This window comes from Rhinichthys klamathensis, unplaced genomic scaffold (assembly GCF_029890125.1).
Source record: "Rhinichthys klamathensis goyatoka isolate OS25496 unplaced genomic scaffold, OSU_Roscu_1.1 h1tg000370l_1, whole genome shotgun sequence".
NCBI classification, from domain to species: domain Eukaryota; kingdom Metazoa; phylum Chordata; class Actinopteri; order Cypriniformes; family Leuciscidae; genus Rhinichthys; species Rhinichthys klamathensis.
Window position 1 is genome coordinate 698,073 of NW_026606878.1, and position 19,778 is coordinate 717,850.

A 19,778-nucleotide genomic window follows, 5' to 3' on the forward strand; every position below is an offset into this window, starting at 1 on the left:
TTTTTTTTTCTATGCAAAATATAATTTCTTATTTTCTTACTTTAATTTAGGGATTAAATTGTTAGTATCGTGGCAGTTCTAACTTCATACACTTAGTAAATTTGTTTCTTTTTCAATTTGTTTCCAGTTAAGCTGTTTATATTGCAAACTTTTTTTTGTCATCATATTTTAATTTCATTATCATAATAATAAACACACTGGTTTGTATAGTGCAAATAGTTTGACCGTTTACTGCACTTTGTTATTCTTCTACAGGTTATTTACCTACAGGAGCCGATGAACCGTAAGTCTCGCACATTAACAGAAAATAGCTTTGCAAAATAAGGTGGAAACTGTATGTCTGCTCTATAGCATAAGCTTTCCTGCACGGTAAAACCTTGACAAGCAACATCCGTTACAGGTGTCAAGTGCTTAGCACTCTCTATGCTCTTAAAGCGGATCCGTGTGTGTGCGCACTAGCAGACTCGTATGTCTGCATTACTGTGATTAGGAACGGTACTTCAGCGCTGTCAAGGAACGGTTAGCCACAAAGGCCCGTTGAGTTAGTGGCACACAAGTTCAACACGCACACAGACGGACAGCCTCATTCACAGGAGATTAGTGGCGACAACATCACACCCGCCTCGGGCTATAACTCACAAAGCGCAGGCCCTTCGGAAAGTCCACGAGCAAAGGGGGAAGATTTGAGACAGGAAGGGGAGGATGAGGAGGAGAGGAAGAGAGAAATGAGGGTGGAAAGGAAGTAAAGATGTCTGGATTCCAGTTCTTTGGACAAGATTTGTCTCATGCTAGTCTCAGTCGGTAGTAATCAACATGACCGATTAAGAAGGCCTTATAGGTGCACTAACTTCTGTTTAGGTTTTGCTGCCTGACCCAACTTGACGTAAATAGACGCCTCTGGCATGGATACAAAAGCCTTTTAGCATTATTTATATGCTATTATAGTAATTATGTATAGGAGCTTATGTAACTTTTAGTTTATTTACACTATCTGTAAAATAGGGTCAAAATGTACTGTGCCAATAATATGATGGAATATTCCATATTGCTTATTCACAGGTGTTTTCCCTGTGGTTTAAATTATGCATTGTATTGTGTTTTAGGGTTACAGAAAATTACTAGTACCTTTTACATTTTTATTTGGATTTTTTATTACAGTTTACTATAAGAGTAAAACTTTTTTTCTTTTTACAGTGGAACCAGAGTTACTTTAAAGGGTTAGTTCTTCCAAAAATGAAAATTCAGATTTTCTTGACTCACCCTCATATTGTTCCCATATGACGTTCTTCCCTTCTGTGGAGCACAAAAGAAGATGTTTTGCAGAATATTCAGATCACCTTTTTCTGTGGAGTAAAAGTAAATGAGGTTGTCAAGCTCCAAAAGAACAAAATGCACCACAAGGGGCCGTTCACACACAACACATTTTTCCATTCCACTGCCCTAGTTTTTCATTCTTTTTCAATGTAAACGCGCTAGAAGAATGCGTTTAAACAGTGTGGTCGCATTGTCTAAAGAGGCGTTCTCATAACACAAAGCTAAAATAATTTCTACTTTTAAAAAACGCATCTCTAGACCTTGCCACAAAAATGTGTTCCATGTCTATGAATGGCCCTTAAAAGTACTCCACATGACTTTCATGTGCACCATGTTGTAAGATAACATTTGATAGCATCGACATATTTCCACATACGGAAAAATAGATAGGATTTGAGAGCAAATAAAAACTTTTCAATATGTTCCTCACAAAAAGTGAGACATCTCAGTACTTATCCTCATTCTGTTTCTTCCCCACAAGAAAGAAAATCATATTCAACGACATGAAGTCGAGTAAACGATGACAGAGAACAAGTCAGAAATAGTTTTGGTGAACAATCCCTTATTCTGCTGATGATCAGATAATGGAGCAAATGTCCCAATCTGGGAATTCTCCCTCTAATTCTTCAGTTTCTTTTCTCGTTTTTTTTTCTTCTTTCTGGCTCTGTTTCTTCGCTGAGTAAACTCTGCAAACCTTAAGAGACGTCTGGCAAGGAAACAAAACTTTGCTATTAGTTTTCCCTTAAAAGTTCTGTTTGGGTGAAGTGGAATAAGTTTACCCCCAGGGCTTGGCGAGGGTCTATTACTCTCGGCTCTGAGAACGTTACCTTACGGACCACCAGCGTTGCCATGGGAATAATCCCAGCAGACAAAAGGGAGGGATAAGAAGGGGAAATCAATGCCGTCGGGCTTTGTGGTTGGCTGGCATAGAGATCAGTCATACGTACTCCGGGTCACGGGGTCAGAGGAGGCATCAATCATGGCTTCCGAAAAGAGCGCGCACCATCTGAAAAGAGGAGAGAAGAAGGGAGGAGAGGAGGAAACATCTTCGTCTGTGTTAATGGAGGGGTGAATCATCTTTGGGCTATTTCAAGACACCACATACAAATGCAACAATAATTAGTTCCTGTAGTTTGAAAGACCAAACGCAGCTGTAGATGAGCCGTTCAGTGTTTTTGTGTGTGTGCGCATGTTCAACTATGACAGAAGAGTTACATGACAGAATCCATATCATGTCCACTTGTCCAGAGCCCAGTTTACAAGATTAAGAAATAGTACTTTCTTTAAAAAAAAAAAGAGATTCTGTTTTTCTTGTTTTTTCTCTGTACAAAAGTCACTAAGATGATGATGCCAGGGCATTTGTAAACTGTTTCTAATGTGTTGCTATGTGGTTTCTCAATTATATTCTGGTCTCTATAGACCTTATGCACCAGAGAAACGAGGGCGCCGCCATCTTTAGAATATTGTCTTTGAACTTCCGTTTTCGCGGTCGCTCTGTATATTTCTATGGCATCGCTGTCCAGGAGTAATTAGCTGGTGAAGTTGATTTACTTATTGTAGAGTTAACGAAAGTTATCATGAGCATTGTAATGTTTATGATAAGCATATTTCTTAACAAATGGACCTTTGGAATTTTTTTTACGAGACGTTCATTCATAACTACGCAAGATCGCTGTGAAAATACAGTCCGGAAGTCAAAAGACAATGAGCTCAGCGCGGGAAAGGGGCGTGGCTACATACGGTCTATACAACTTGCATCTCCCCTCTATGAAACTTTTTCCTACCTCTTTTGTCATGTGAAAAAAAAGGTGTGATTTATCGTTCATGTCTGTGGCAAAAACAGCAATGGTTGAGTTACATTGTGAAGTTTATATGTAGTATTAAGGGTTTGTTTAAATCCATAATCATGAGGAATAGTAACAGTGATGCTTGTCTTAGCAAGCAAAACTAATAATAAAAAAAAAAGTGTTTATTTACTTTCTTAATCATTGATTTCCATCCAGGCCTCCAGCAGATGTTTTCATTATTGTAGATGTGCAATAAGGGTTTTCTAGATTGGCTTCAACTGCCAACACACTTGACTTACTTTATAACCAGAATGCATTGGTCTGGGAGTTTTGCCACCTTGAGGCCCCCAGCAAACACCATTCAGTGAAACTTGACCTGCTCTCCGCATGCATTCAGTCCATATAAACGATTACTGAAATGCTTTATTTGACTCAAATGCATCTTTTGTCTGAAGTTGCATATGGGCATTTGCGTCTATTAGGGTTTATCACGGTGTCAAAGACTGTAAATGCTGTTATTTCTAGCTCTCACAGAATGAATTGAAGTTGTAAAACTACATGTATATGATTGTGCACAAAATCTGACCTGTAGTGTAAGATCTGTGATGTTTGATTTAAAAAGTGTTGTGTATAAAGATCTGTCCTATTACACGCCCAAATAAACACATACAGGAAAAAAATCTTATAAAAAAAGTCACTATGATATCAAAATTGACAATTCTTACTGTATTATGGAACATTGCAATGTTGATTATAAATGATTTGTCCATACACTTTTTTTTTAAATTCATGTGCCCATCTCTTCTCTGATGACGTGTTTACTGGCGTGAGGGCGGGTCAGCCTGTCACTCACATGAGATTGACCAATAGCAAACCACAACCATCCAATCAATTCCACATGGACAGAATCAAGTCCCGCCCTACATTTTTCTTATTCGAAAAGCCGTTTCACTCATACATACATACATCTCAATAGGGAAGAAAAGACTATCGCAACTTACATTTAATGCTGACTAACAAAGCTAAAGCTTAAGCTTAACTTGCTTACAAACGCCAAAAAATATTTGGCAACCTAAAAGTGAACCCAATGAACCAGCTGTCAACATGATGGTACCCTGCTTTATAAGCTGACCTTCCTGAATGGCAACAGGCAAAACACTGGAAGAGATCTTCACCATTGGCTGTTATTGCCTCAAACGAAAAAAAAAAGAAAAGAAAAAAGTTTGTAAATGACAGACACACACAGTCATTAGATCAGTTTCTGTTCTTATGGAGTTTCGAACGCTGATCCTGGCGTTTGTAGCAGGTCACTCTGGCCACAGAGTTTGTGGGCTGTTTATGGTGTTACAGTAAGACGATTTTGCTCTATCCTTACTAATGAGCTGAAAACCGCAGTCAGGAGAAATGTGTCAAGTGTGTGAGTGGAGAACGTTCATTCATCCATTTCCAGGAAAATCTGAGGCTTAAGACTATGAGACTCCGTGTACAGAGGTTGAGCAGTTTAAATGATCAGAGTCAGACACTGCAATTCACTTTCTGTTCCAATCATATAATTAATACAGAACTAAAACACATGCACAGGAACCAACAGTTTCTCTTCATATACACAACATCTTCCCATTGCATTACAGTTAAAAGGAGAAATGTAACTTTTTTTAGCAAAGCCCCGTTTCTTATTTGATCAATGTTTTCTAAATAGTCCTTTGACGCAGGAACACTTTTCTAGGTAGATGAATTTCTAGTTAACTGCAATTCCTGCAACTAGAATTTGCTCCATGTAAACAGTCCATTTCTGGTATACTTGCGGATATCATGCAAAAGTTACCGGGTTTACAGGCATTATGTGGTCAGGACACTTAAGTTGAACTTTACATAGCAAGCGATATTATCACGCTAGTCTCATGAATGCTTAAGTATTGAGGTTATACTTTCGAAGCAGTGTGTATTTTAAGGTTTATGCATTGCCCTGTTTGCTTTATTCTAAGTGCCTTACTGTAAATTCAATCTTTGCACAATTGTTTTTCTCTAGTAATTGACATTATGCCATTGCTCTGAGGAGTCCAAGAACAATCAGAAAGCAACATTGCCACCTAGTGATGAAGCCTTCAGAAAGCCACTTATCAGCCAAATACATTCTATTCATTCTTTCAGACACACACAATTTATGGGGTCCCAGGAAGTAAACCATAAACCATGTTTACGTTGAAATACCCATGAAATACACATTTGTGTCCTCATAAACCATATATACACAAGAACACACAAAAATGGGTCATTCTACAATTTAGGGTACATTTCATGTCCTCTGATGAGAATTATATTTTTTCCTAAAAATGTTCTTGACATTTCATATTTTGTCCATTAAGAGAATGCACACTATAATCTCACACCAATAGTTTATGCATCCAGTTTTTTAGTTTGCTTGAAATTGCCTTTGTATCCCTTAAATTACAGTTTTTGCAATGTCCATATTTTGGAGTGGGTCTCAAGTTCAAAATAATGAATAAAAAAATGTTAAAGTCAAGATCATCCATATTAAATTTATTTCTACAATCTAAATACCTTAGAAAAATAGATTGAGTTTAAATGTATTTCTACAATCTAAATACCTTAGAAAAATAGATTTGAGTTTAATTTAATTTTCTTTCAAATAAGAAAATATATTAATTTTATTCATGTCCGCAAAAATTCTGTCAACTATGTTACTACCTAAACAGACCCTGAAAACAAAAAAAATTGTTTATCCCAAAACCATGTAACCAGCATCATGTGATGTCATTTTCTTCTGCTGTAGCTATTTTGAACACATTATGGTAAATATCCTCTTAATTTTTTTTATATATAATCTCCAATTACCTATTGTCAATGAGTTTATTAATTGCCCATCAAATATGTTGAGTACCCTGTTATAATTTTCTATATTTTTATGATTTTATTTCAAATAAAAATTCAAATGTTAGGTTAACCCGATCAAGTAAAACATTTGGTTGGCCATACAAGGCCTGCCATTGAAACTATGAGGCATAATGGTCATGTCATTTGTCAAGGCATAATGTCATTGTCAACTATGTTTTGACATATTTTTTACATTTTAAATATTCAGACTGCTGCTTTTGAAATTATTTCAGGGTATAGTTTACATCCACATGGACTGGAGTTTTTCTTAGAGAAATTCTTTGTTGAAAAGTATGTTAAAATAAGCTCTGTACATACGGCAGAATAGACAAAAACATTTAATATTTAAGTCATTTAAAGTGTAGCACTTAATCAGTGTAAGTAGTGGCATATAGTTTGTTCGTTTCATTGTTGACAAACTCTCCAGGGAAAACATTGTTTTTTGTCATATCAAAATGGTGTTTAACGATTAAGCTTTGCAACTAGCAGATACGTTACACTAATAAAAATATATAAACTGAAACCAATAGCTGTTTTATTGAGAAAGCATATTGTTTTTACACTTGTTTGCTGATGTGAAATGTACCCTAAATTATAGAATGACTAATGAAAGGCCACTGAGCCATGAGCTCAATATATATCAATATCAATATATTAACATATGTATATAAAACTTTGCTTTAAACAGAAAACGTTAAAAATGACAATCAATATGTAAGCTCTATATGTAATCAATATGTACGCTCTTCTCTCACTCGCTCTCTCTCTCGCATGCACACACACACACACACACTCACACAAATTACAGTTATAAAGTATGTTAAGTTGTTTCCAACAAGGCACAAGTGCCATGATTCAAGTGTTCATGTGCGCTTTGATATGCTCAAGTTATATTTGTACTCCTTGGCAAGTGCTCATTGGCGAAGTTGCTTTTGTAATGTAGAAATGTATGGACAGCGTGTTTGATTGGCAATTTAGAAAAGAGTTTTTTCTTTGGTGAGAAGAAAGTATTCCCAAAAAGCTCTTTTGCATTTGTTATATGGCAGTTTATGATTAAATGTTCCTCATTGTTCTCAGTGTGTATGAGAAAGAAAAAAAAAAATGACAAAAGCTTGAGTGATTTTTTTCAAAAGTATATCCCCTCCATCTCCACTGACCTCCAACCGCCAATACGGCAAGAACCATTTCCTCCAAAGGGCAGTTGGATCAGTCTACATGTAGACTGATAATTGTTGTTAGATATCAGAGTCTGGACAGTCTTCCTCAGTGCTGAGGAAGGGCGGGCTTGTGTCTGTCGTGCCGTAGGATTGCCGAGTGCTGCACTCATCAGAAGACTCGGACGACGCGTCTGGGTTCAGAACTTTAGGAAGATACACCTACGTAGAGTAAGAAAGATTTTGGTCATTACGAAATCTATCAATTGAAAACAAAATGTGTGATAATGTAATGTAAAAATGTGAAACTTGCCGATGCAGATGAGCATGTTGATGCTGCGTCTTCATCTTCCTCCTTAATCTGAATCACAGAAATACATAATTACATATATGCATTTTGCAGATGTTTTTATCCAAAGCGACTTACAGTAGAGGATCATAGGCAATACATCACAGAGCCAACAATATTTATAGCATACAATGCCCAGGTTTATAAGAAATCTGGATTTGGAAACAAAGATGAGAAATGTAGAGATAAAAAAAAAAGATTTTTGTGTTTGTGTATGTAAGTGGTTTAAATGATAAAATGGGGGTGGTTGAATCAGAACTATTAAATGATGGTAAAACTATAACAATTATAACAATAGTGGCATTGTAAAGTCGGACAAAACTCTGATACAGAACAAAGCAGCTTACGTTGTAGTTGTGGGGACTGAGGTATTTGAAGTGTCCAAAGCAAGTGTAGCTTATACAGATAAAGATGGTGACGCACAGAACCACTAGTGTGAACAGTGACGTGACTGCCATGAAGCCTGTGAGAACAGTCAACATATACAACACACACTATGAATCAAACAAAATAATACAATAAACAAAATGCCTGAGAAACATTGATTTAATCAGCCAATTAGTGGACGTTACCTGTCCTGAGCACAGAGAAAAAATAAAGCCACATCAGGCATATGATTGGTGCAGCCAACGCTTGATTGACAGCTCCCAGGTGAACTTGCCGGTCAAGGCGGGCGGGCAGGTAAGCGAAGTACAGGTTGTGTTTGTCCACCAGGTGTTTCAGCAACAAGTACAGCAGACCTGCAAACATGAACTGTATGTTAATGTAATGTTACACACACTAATAATGTGTACAAGGCCTTGAGGAAAGAAATCAGACCGAAAGGGACGATGACAGGACAGGTGATGCTGTACGCCATGATGACCGTGAACACACACAGAGTCCATCCGTACATCGCGCCGTACTGAAACTCGTATGCCTGATTCTACAGAGAGACAAGATTACAAGTGGATCAGAAACACATTCCTGTTAATTCTATTTAAATCAGTTTCAAGGGATGGATGGATGGAAAAAAATGACCTGTTTAACGTATTTCCTCTCAGCAGCCGAATGTGCGAGTGCCAGACGCACGATGTAGAGCAGTAACCCTGGCAACCGCAGCAGCTCCATGCCTGTGCCCACCAGAGCCGCTGTGATCACGTAATTTACAAAGAACGCCCCCTGATCAGGTAAAAACACACACCTGAGATAGACAAAGAGAGGAGCCGGGAAGCCAAGCCATAGTTTTTTTAGGTGCATGTCACAAAACGAATAAATCATTCAGATTTGAGCGAATAAAATCACAAGTATACTCACTCAAACCTCAGCTTTCCCACAGACGACTTATCAAACAACCAGCGGAAAAACACGTCCAGACTGAGTGGAAAGAGAGCACATCTGTATACATGCTGACTTTGGGAACAATTTAGACCCACTATACACACTAATCAAGAATTCATTTATGGTCATTTCATTGTGTTTTTTTAGGACAAGGTTAAAGGGTTAGTTCGCCCATTTAAGACATGAAGTTGTATGCAATCCTTACCAGCACTATAGTGCATACACACTGACTCACTCTGTTGTCACCTCCCTGGTCAGAGTTCTGGCCGCTGGAAGTTTTTCAATGAAGTACTCCCGGTTATTTCCCGGGGTCACAAAACTGTGCGTTTTTACGTGAAAAAATGATTTGCGTTTCAAAGCTTGATTATATTACCACACAAAAAACACGCCGGTCAAAATTCATACCTCAGTTTTAATCGGCACTATTTTCTATCCATTTCTATCAATCCGCGCTGCTGTCAACGTCAACAGTGCGCACGTTCCGATCAGCTGTTCCATAGTGTTTACACAATCGATTGACAACGACGTAAAAAGTATTAAATTAACAATGGTGCGAACTTGTAAATTCCCAGGCTGTGACCACAACGATGTGCCGGGATCAAAGTTCAGATTCCATCGTTTTCCTGTTTCGAATATAACTATGAGACAGCTTTGGCTGGTTGCCATCGGCTACTCTGCGGGAGCTAAAATATCCAGAATAAAGGATTTTCATGAGTGTAGTGCTCACTTCAGCGAAGACGATTACAACCAAGGAGGAAAAGGAAAATTAAAGAGTTTTGCTGTACCAGTACCACGGGTAAGCTCTACTAACTTTATGATCCTATGTCTAAACTGTACGGTAAACAAGCTGATGTTTAGACTCCATTATAAAACACGTGAAAAGATGTCTAATATAAAAACAGTATAGCCTATAGGGATATTGGTACAATTTGCTGAGAAAACTATTTGATTGAACACACACACAATTGAGGTTTTGTGTTGCAATCAATAACATTTTCGTTGTGCTAAAATTACTTTCATCATCTGATCTGTCTGACATTGTGCTAAAATTGGTTTCATCATCAGAAGTTTCGCAGTCAGACATGTTGTCAGCGAGTCGCGCTATCAACAGCTGATCGGAACGTGCGCACTGTTGACGTTGACAGCAGCGCGGATTGATAGAAATGGATAGAAAATAGTGCCGATTAAAACTGAGGTATGAATTTTGACCGGCGTGTTTTTTGTGTGGTAAATTAATCAAGCTTTGAAACGCAAATCATTTTTTCACGTAAAAACGCACAGTTTTGTGGCACCGGAAAATAACCGGGAGTACTTCATTGAAAAACTTCCGGCGGCCAGAAGTCTGACCAGGGAGGTGACAACAGAGTGGGTCAGTGTGTATGCACTATAGTGCTGGTAAGGATTGCATACAACTTCATGTCTTAAATGGGCGAACTAACCCTTTAACAATGAAACCGTTAAGTTAGATTGTAATCCACAACAGAGCAAAAAATGCTGTTTATTAAAGCTCCAGGTTTGCTGTGCTTGTAGGGCAGCAAATTTGCTAAATATATGCTAATAATAATGATAAATAAAAAAATTTAACAAATTTGGTAATATTACTATTGTAATATTTCACTGTGAAATAAAAAAAAAATAGTATTTATGAAAACTAATATCCTTATATTACTACTACTACTAATAATAATATTAATAAAAATAACAATAATATATAATAATAGTAATTTGAAAACACTGAATTATGAGCCGCTCACGTGTAAATGAACAGTGCTGCACTTCACTCTGTAAAAGGCAGCTCATATGGTTATTTAAAGGGGCTATATCCAGAATTCAGAAACCCTTGTCATTAGCGACACAGGTGGCCATTAAGTGAACTGCAGCCAACAACGTATTGCTCATGCTCGCACTCATGACATACAAGTGACTGAACATGATTCAATGCCCAGAAATACTCACGGTGAAATTATTTTTCATTCTTTGCTTAGAACTAACTAAATTCTTTGCATTCTTCCTTAGAACGTATAGTACAGCTCATTATCCTAAACATTGTATAAGCATTCATTCCATGTGTCATTGAACGGAAGAGAGGTTCCCGGGAGCGCAAGCAAATGTCACATAAATGTTCCCGGTAAGTCCTTCACATAAAAATCAGTCTACTCTACAGGCTTTCATTAAACAACCTAGGAAGTCTCGTTTTTTTTTTTTCATTTTTGTTACATGAAAATTCTTACATATAGCCCCTTTAATTAAATCGCATTAAATAATTGATAACCACAGTGAGACATTTCAAAATTAATTAATCGTGCATCCCTAACCCTTAACTTAGTTAGTTTACAGTAAAAGTGTGTGTATAGAAATGTGGAGAAAGATTTAAAGAGCTCTTACCTGGTGAGGCCCAGTGATGGCAAAATCAACACCATGAAGATCAGAAATATGTAGAGCTTGTACATCATGCTCATATTCTCACTAGACCTACACACACAGACAGACACGCATTATTGAGTGAACGTGTTTGAGTTTGAGTGCGTGTTCCTGTGTTGATGTCTACCTGGTCCAGTGAGATTCTCCCAGTGTAGAGTAATACACTATAGTGGGCAACAGGGCAGAGAAGGTCCACAGTAAAAGAGTGGGGAAGAACTGGCTGATAACGGCACTCTACAAAAACAACAAACAGTCTTTTTCAAACACACACTGAACTCCATCTACGTGCACACATCATTATAAGTGCAGTGTTCAGTCACATACGTTCAGATAGTGAATGGGCTTGGTGACATTAAACTTGTCCATGGTGGTGATGATGATGGAGGGTGTTGTGAGGAAGAAGAGGAGGAAGAAGAGTGCAACATTCAGAAGCACACAACGTAGCCACCAACGCCACCCACGTAATGACAAATTCTCCCTGAAAAAGACAGAATGTGAGATTATTATAAGCAGAATTGTGAATTGGTATTATATTGTCTATAACAAGCAGGTTGTAATATTAAAGATTTTGCTCCAAAAAATAGGACATACCAGTAAATATTATGAGGGTGAGGAGCGTAATACACTTTCCATTTGTGCACCCTCAGCTCTGCACTCTTAGAGGACGGCTGAGGCTCTCGGCCACACCCACACGTGATTCCCCCACCCATTTCTTCTCCAACCACACCCCTTGTCCCGCCTCCACACTCTAGAGCATTGAAATCTTTCAGAATACTGTGAGGAAAGACAAAGGACATACGTTTAAAACCCAAGTGAGCTGAAATTATACTGGAAAATACATTAGAAAATACTTCCGTCTACAATTATATTCATAAACAAGATTTCTTTGACTCGATCCACGATCTTAGGGATTATTTTCACGGAGATAATCGCATTTCATTCTGCCTTATATTCTGGTAAAACCAATGTGAAACAATCTTATAAGCTAGGATAATTATTATGCATAGTTTCCTTAAATGGACAGTTGAGTCTGAGTGTGAATCACTTACTAAGCGGCCATGTACTCATTTTGGAGGGTGACAAATGCCATGCCCAGAGGGTACAGCCTACTCTGCTTTAGTTTATCTTCCTCCTCAAGCAGAGCAGCTTCTTGTGAACTGTAGAACTCTATAGCATCAACCTACACACAAACACACACATTATTTAGATGCCCAAATCTTGAAAAGTCAAAACAAGGCCACTGCTAATGATGGTCGTACTCACCTTTTCACACCCCTCACAGTGGCAGCAGCAGCACAGGTGGCTGCATGGGCGCGGGTTGATGACCCCACGTTGTCCCTGGCGATCGAGTATCTTACGGTAATGCTGCAGGTTGTTTTCTGCCCGTTTTCTGTTACAAAAATAAAATACACAAACAAAACAGTTAATGCTTGAACTCATATAATACTAAAATATTAATGATCATACCAGGGTTATTACATTTGACTAAAATTAAAACCATTTAAAAAAATTAAAATGTTTTAAATTAAATAAAAGCTAGTAGCAAAAGAAGCATTGCCAATTTTCATTTAGTTTAACTTGATGTACTAATATAAATACCAAGTTCTGTCATGTAACTCTAGATGGAGCAGGCTGATGGATCCTTACGATCTTCTAACAATTACATAATTTACTACATGCCATGGCACAAGCTGATTGGTTCCCGTTTCATCTGCAGCCAATGAGCTTGCTGCTCAACATTTAAATAGTTGGTCAGTGTTTGCTGTAGCAGTTTGCAGCATGCTTTCAGAACTCCTTCCGCCACAATCGTGAATGAAGTGCTGCACAATTTCGAGACTGCTTGTTTGCAGTGCAAGGGTAAATAAAGAACTGGTTCTTCGCAATGTTTGCAATGACTAATGTTTTATGTATTTGAGGAACTGAGAAGAGAGTCAGTCTGGTATTTGCCATCTAATCATGGCTATGACTTCATATTTTATATAAACAAGATTTTTGCCAAATGTATTAAACAACATGAAAAACTGAGCACCCACACACAATCAACTTTGTAACCACCTGTAAGATGTTGAAAACATTATGCATGAGCAAAATGCATCATTTGAATTCATGATTGGGTGACTGCCAAACTAAAATATTAAACAGAACGATAAAATAATGTTATTAGCCAGTTAATGGTAATTTCAAATTAGTGTTTCTTTTCATAACGATTAAACTGGACTGTTAAAATTTAGTTTGTTTCCGTTTTTTGTTTTCGTTCCTTGAATCGGTTTGGAGCCCTGGCCGTAATATCAGCAGCATAGCATATCTATTCTGCCAAGAACAAATACATTAACATTTCCATATCCATTACCATGTCAAACTCTTCCGAGAATTGCCATGATAGAACTAAAACTAAAATGATTACATATTTAAATGAAAACATATTTTATTTTATTTTTAAAAATGACAAAAATACACAACAAATTACTAAAAATTTAACAATTTAAAATGGAAAATATAAAAATAAAAACTATAATGGTATCTCAATGATACTAAAATAACACCATTGTCTGTGAGAGTATGTCCTATAAGATATTTGGACAACTACATAATATTGGGTCAAATCGTCACTCTCACCTGTTTCTGTCCAGGTCAATCAGTTTGGCAACATCATAACACAAGTTAACTTCAGTCACTTGACAGGTAGGGTATGCCTCCCTGAAAACAAATATACATCAAGACATGTTAATACCTTAAAAGTTAACTGAGTGATTTCCGCATCAGTGGCACCAAGCAGAATTGCAAAAATAATGATAATTTTCTCAAACACATCCCCCGACTACCTTTGCTCAACCAAACAGGTACTACTGGCCCAACTCAAGCCATTGTTTGAACCAATCGGTCACTCAAATTAACATTCCATTTGCTGCCAAAATTATACTGTTATTATTATTTAAGTATAATCCATAACTGTAATGTTAATCAATTACTGTGATTGACCAATAAGTCTTTTGGTCAGTAGCTGCCTTTGAGATCCAACCCACCCACATTATGGAGCTGAGATCATCATGCCTTACACACTAAATGGAACAAGTAGCATGGAGATGGGATGTAAAAGATGTCTGGATTAATGTCTAAAAATAAAGAGATTGGAAAAGTCAACCCACTTACACAAAGTGAGTTTTTATACTCTCATCACTGGCTGCAGTGGGTACAGACCTCACAAACAGGGTGTTTCTGGCCTATGGAAAAATAAACCAGGGTTAGACAGACACTAACCAGCATGTATATGTGCGTGAGAGAGAGAGAGAAATGTCAGGATGGCTTACTATCTCTCTCTTGGTTCCCTTCATTTTAGAGGTGTGGCGTCTCAGCAGGGCCACCGTGATCATGAGATATAGAACTGCAAATACAGTGTGCAGCCAAAGCAGCTTATCACTGTGAAGACATCATATAAAATACAGTTCAAATAGACACACACACACAGATACCTGCAGTCATATGTGCATAGACACATACGGTACATACCCCTGCTTAAGATTCCCTATGGTGGTTCTCCCGAAACTGTATGGATCATTGCCTGGAACACAGTTATAAGTCAGTCTTTTTGCCTTCAGCAGAGACTGAAACACACGACTAAGAAAACTAGGGTTTATAGCCAAGCTACTGTATGAAGCATTCTTGAGACCATATTGAATTTTTTTGTAATTGCATGAGCGAGCTACCCAGCAGGTCCCCGGACAGGTTGACTGGTAGGATGACGGACACAGACAGCACACAGATGAGCAAGAGCAGGGTGACCAAGTGCTTCTGAAATGACAGATAATGTACTGCATCCACCCCACATCTCTCCTGGACTGTAGACTCACTGCACACACACACACAGATTTCAGTTTCACTTCTCCATTTATTTTATTAAGACCCATGTGCACTTCCCCATTTAAATTAGGAATAAGTGACAATATCAACAGGCAAAAGCTTTCCGGGTATAAACATAACACTTACTCCATATTGACGATAAAGGTGACCCAAGAGCAGCAACCCTACAGGAGACGAGGAAGATGTTGATGATATCATGAATGATGTCATAATGAGGATGATGTGTTCTAAACTCACCTTCTCGTAGTCAGGCTCCTCAATGGATATGGATGATGTCATTCTACGGTAATGTCGTTTACTGAAGTCTCTGAAACGGCAACAATGGTTTTATAATAATCTTTTTAAATACTAATATTGGCTAGTTTAAAGCTTCATTTTACAATACATTTTAGACACTATGTTCCCTATAGTAACAGTATGGCACTGTATGTTTCCGTTGCAACTAGTACTGCCTTCATGTCACATACCCTTCAGTCTCTGCAACAAGAGCGAGTCTCCCATAATCCCACAGTCTCCTTCTGATCACAGTGAAGACCAATAGCAGCACCTGCAGGATGATACACAGCGTTATGTGGTTTGATTGGTTGGTGCAGATGTAATTGGATGGCGCCAACAGCGCAAGTCAATTGAATCCCAACTAACTCCATAACTTACCAGGAAGACTATAAAATCGAGCAGCAGAACGATGGGCACACCTCCGAAATTCACCCCCTTCAGCACAGTGCTCTGCGTGGCACTGAAACAGCTACTGTTGTCCACATGGACAGTGCCATTATCCACCGGCACGGAGAGCTGCCCCCACCACGTGGAGGCCATCTGGAGGAGAAACAGATACAAATTATACAAGGATTTCTTTTCAGGGCACACAAACAGCTTTTTTGCTGCCTCTGAAAAGATCTGCTTCAGTGGCACATATGCCATCAACATCCCAGGTGACTATTGTTTGTTTGTTCGCCTTCATTTATACAGACAAGTCAGTTTCTTATTTACAATGACCCATGGCAGGAAAAGAAACATCATCCTGCAATGATGTCCGGAGGGTATAATTGTTTTTATGACCCTACAAGTTTCATTAAACCATCATTAAATATGACAAACAAAAAACTAAACTTGGTTAAGGTACTTCTCTGACAAAATTATTTGGCAAAAAAGGCAAACTACAGCAACAGGTTTGATTTTACTGTGCCAAAAAATGCACAGAAAAACAAAAAGCTCACAGGAAAAAGCATATATTGACTACAACATAATCAGTTATTAATATTTCATTGGTTCTTTCTTGTTTTTGCATGCGTTCATAATTTCTTAGTATGACAGCCTGGCCAAAAATAATGTCAGCAGTTTCATTGCGTTATTACAAATAAAACAATTGACTCCAAACACAACTACGTAATAGCATTGTAAATCTTTTAACTCATTTTTATTAATATTTAAATAAAGGTTGAAGATGTCAATTTTACAAGTTCGGACATGACTTTTGGCCACTGCTGTACATACATTACATTCAGAGACATATACAAAAACACAAAAAAAATGTTTTAGTAAAAAAATGGTTTTAGATAGCACAGCTATCTAAAACAATTGCAGCAGTTGTTCAAAGCACTAATGAACAATTTTTTAAAAGATTAAACAAATATATGCATTTTTGCATACATTTTCTGTCATTTATGTAAACTATTCCAGTCAGTAGGGCAGCAAAATTAAAACGCAGAACAATAGGAGCTTTTTCTTGTAGGAACATTGAGAAGATTACTTTATCTAGTGTGGTTCGTCAAAGGTTGGTTTCGAACACTATTTTGAAGGTAAGCTGGTGTAAGTCCGAACAAATTTCTAAAAATTAATATACAGTATACCAACTTTACTATTACTCTATGAATAGATCACAGCATTCCATCTCATTCTCAGTCATACCATCACTGGTACCGCCACATGAGATTCCATTCAGTGTTGTGAATGGCAAATCAATGCAAGGACGTGAAATGTCACATGCATTTCAGTTCAAACTCTAGAGGGAATCCTTTATAACTTTATTGCAAACAAAACAGAATTACACAATGGCCTGGAATCAGGGGTTTTCAAACCTGTCCTGAGATTTGAAAACCCCTTGGTCTAGATCATATGACTATGTTCCATTTACACAAAAAAGGTTTGGATGGCTTTGTGAACATGATAACGCTGTAAAGTGCTGTAAATTGTGGATTACTGGTGACTGTATTCATGATAAACGTTTGAACCTTATGTTGTCATGTGATATATCACAATGATTCAATGTACTGCCATTATATGCTACAAGAATGTGTTATTTAAGACAGGATCATAATATAACCACTGGCTGCACAAATAGCCTAAGTCATAATCTAACCCCTTTTTCACTCCACCCTGTGTCTGTGGGCCTCCTACAGTTCCTCTTCTGCTTTTAGATGATTTTTTTCACTTGGTCAGGTGACATGTATAAATCAAGGAATATAATCATATCTCATTACATACTGCTCTGCGTTTTCACTGTCCGGTGGTCATGCATAAGAGTTTTACTCACTCTGAAGTGGCTCTGAAAAAAAAATAGATAAAAAAAACAGACTGTTACATAAAACATAAAAAAATATAAAATCAAGACAGTGAAATAGAGATATTAAGTCAAAATTAAGTGAGTTTATGCTTAAAAAAAAGGAAAAATATCTGTCAGTGAGGTATGAAAAATCTTGTTTTTCCCTTTGAATAAAATTTGTGTTTTGTTTTAATCAAAATAAGTGTATCTTGATTTAAAGGGGTCATCGGATGCAAAATTCACTTTTATATGGTGTTTTCATGTAATTGTGTCTTTACAGTCTGTGGACACAACCACCATACAATGGGAAAAAAAAACATCCCACCTTTTTTTTTTTATCCTCAAAAAGCCTAAACACTCTCAATAAATAAGCCGTTCGGATGTCATATTGCTCATGCTCCACCCACGACCACTGACGGACTGTCCCACTGTCAGCTATTTGTATACTGTCCACCAAGGCAGCACTTTACATGTCTTGTGTCAACAACACGTCCCACGGGAGAGAGGGGTGGGGTGGGTAGTTGCTCATTATCATTTAAAGAGACACCGAAACGGGTCGCTGTGAACAGAGCTGTTTTTGAGGAGGTAAAAAAGGTGTTGTTTTACACAACCAAAGTAATTTTAACCAAAGTATGTTAATACAAACTGATGAAGAAGACCCTAAAGAATCATACCAACTTGTGGAAAATGGGCATCCGATGACCCCTTGTTGCTTAGATATTGGTAATGGAAAACAAGACAAAATTACTGAATAAAAAAATATAGTGTAGCAGTGTAGCTACCTCCAGAACACTTTACAGTAACAAGTCACAATCCTACAGTATGTGTCAAATAACAAAGACAGAAGTGAGAAATTCTTTGGTTTGCAATGTGTCTGAATGAACTTTGAAATCCCACAGATGTGAAAGCAAAACATATTTCAGCAGAGATTTAATTTTAGAAACATAATTTCACCTAATGTAAGGATGCATGATTCTACTTCTACTTTCTACTTCTCTAAAGATCAGTTACATTAACTTCTCATAGGCCTGGTTTCACAGACATGGCTTAGATTAAGCCTAGTTCAACAAGTACATTTCAATAGTTTTTTTAAACATGCCTTAGAAAAAGACAATGTGCATCTTGAGACAGAATGGCACGGACATATTTTAAGATGTCAGTTTAGTTAAAACAGCTCACACATGCATTTTAGTCTGGGACTAGGCTGTCTGTGAAACCGGGGGAATAGTGTAGGCCTATTCGTGTTATGACATAGTTTAGCAACACTTTGCATGACTGAAACAACTTCTTTATGATGTGGAAACTTACTGTTGCCAAACTGACAGCTGATGTCAGAACTGTCATAACTACGCTGGTTGAGTATAAAGCCAAAAACGGATTTACTAACTAGCAACTAAACTAAAGGTAGTTAGACTCATGTTAGCATGTAAACACACCTTGTTATTTTAAACGAACACCAAAACAAACAAAAACGTGCCACTAAACTCATACATCGACATGCTGTGAGTGACGTCAAGACGCATCTGTATAACGGCTGGACAAACTTACCTTCATTAACCGAAAGATTTAGTGTCTCTTTCTCCACTTTGGCAAATAAAATATGTTATGAAACAAAAACATACCTCGGTTTTCCGCTTCTGGGTTGTCCAAAAACGGTCGGGTTGTCAACTGAGCTGAGATTAAACTAAACGAAACTTTACAATGACTCATATCCGCACATGCGCAGATACACTAATCTCCGCCCAGTGTCCCATTACAACACTGGTACAAAAGCAAACATTTTTTTTTTTTAATTAATTAATTGTCATTGTATTTGATACAATTCACAATCAACCTGGAGAAATTAATAAATTATTTAATGAGATATTAAGAAAAAGCAGATCATAAAAGTCCCGCAGTGCAGAGAAAGATGGCATTAAGAAATATGGTAAATAAATTAAGAAACAATATTAAGAAATTAAGAAAAATAAGCCAAATAAATCATAAATAAAACAATAGTGTTTTATCTATTCACAATAACTATGCCTAAGCATTCTCTAATCTCTAATATGATGATAATAAAGTAAATTGATCAAATTGATCATTTAGTGAAATCAGTCGGTTTATTTTTCTAAACAAAACCGCATTCAACAGCAATT

General features: G+C 37.4%; 1 protein-coding gene across 3 annotated transcripts; it reads right to left on the bottom strand.

Annotated features, from left to right (window-relative positions):
- Window positions 1-1,756: 1,756 nt before the first annotated feature.
- tmem63a (transmembrane protein 63A) lies at window positions 1,757-19,372 on the bottom strand. Of its 3 annotated transcripts, none has more exons than XR_008803775.1 (24): window positions 19,263-19,372; window positions 15,753-15,914; window positions 15,566-15,645; window positions 15,336-15,405; window positions 15,225-15,262; window positions 14,945-15,087; window positions 14,748-14,799; window positions 14,549-14,657; window positions 14,391-14,461; window positions 13,857-13,937; window positions 12,504-12,630; window positions 12,290-12,420; window positions 11,832-12,014; window positions 11,565-11,718; window positions 11,368-11,474; window positions 11,205-11,291; window positions 8,796-8,855; window positions 8,520-8,682; window positions 8,319-8,424; window positions 8,072-8,239; window positions 7,847-7,962; window positions 7,464-7,511; window positions 7,154-7,372; window positions 1,757-2,320 (listed from the first exon to the last, which is right to left on the bottom strand). XR_008803775.1 is itself a non-coding variant. In XM_056233444.1 (24 exons), the coding sequence occupies exons 3-24, from the start codon at window positions 15,912-15,914 to the stop codon at window positions 7,232-7,234; spliced, it is 2,397 nt and encodes a 798-aa protein (XP_056089419.1). In that variant the 5' UTR covers window positions 17,583-17,643; window positions 19,263-19,318; the 3' UTR covers window positions 6,760-7,231. The 3 variants fall into 3 exon arrangements, 2 of the variants coding, with proteins under 2 accessions (XP_056089419.1, XP_056089417.1); XM_056233444.1 differs by lacking the exon at window positions 1,757-2,320 and adding an exon at window positions 17,583-17,643 and having other exon boundaries at window positions 6,760-7,372; window positions 19,263-19,318; XM_056233442.1 differs by lacking the exon at window positions 1,757-2,320 and having other exon boundaries at window positions 6,760-7,372.
- Between the last annotated feature and the right edge of the window lie 406 nt (window positions 19,373-19,778).

Coding starts and splice junctions, on each gene's coding strand:
- tmem63a (XM_056233442.1), bottom strand. CDS start 15,914: ATGGCCTCCACGTGGTGGGGGCAGCTCTCCGTGCCGGTGGATAATGGC. Junction 12,015..12,289: donor AATGAGTACATGGCCGCTTA/GTAAGTGATTCA, acceptor CTTTCCTCACAG/TATTCTGAAAGATTTCAATG. Junction 11,292..11,367: donor GGAGAATCTCACTGGACCAG/GTAGACATCAAC, acceptor CTGTGTGTGTAG/GTCTAGTGAGAATATGAGCA.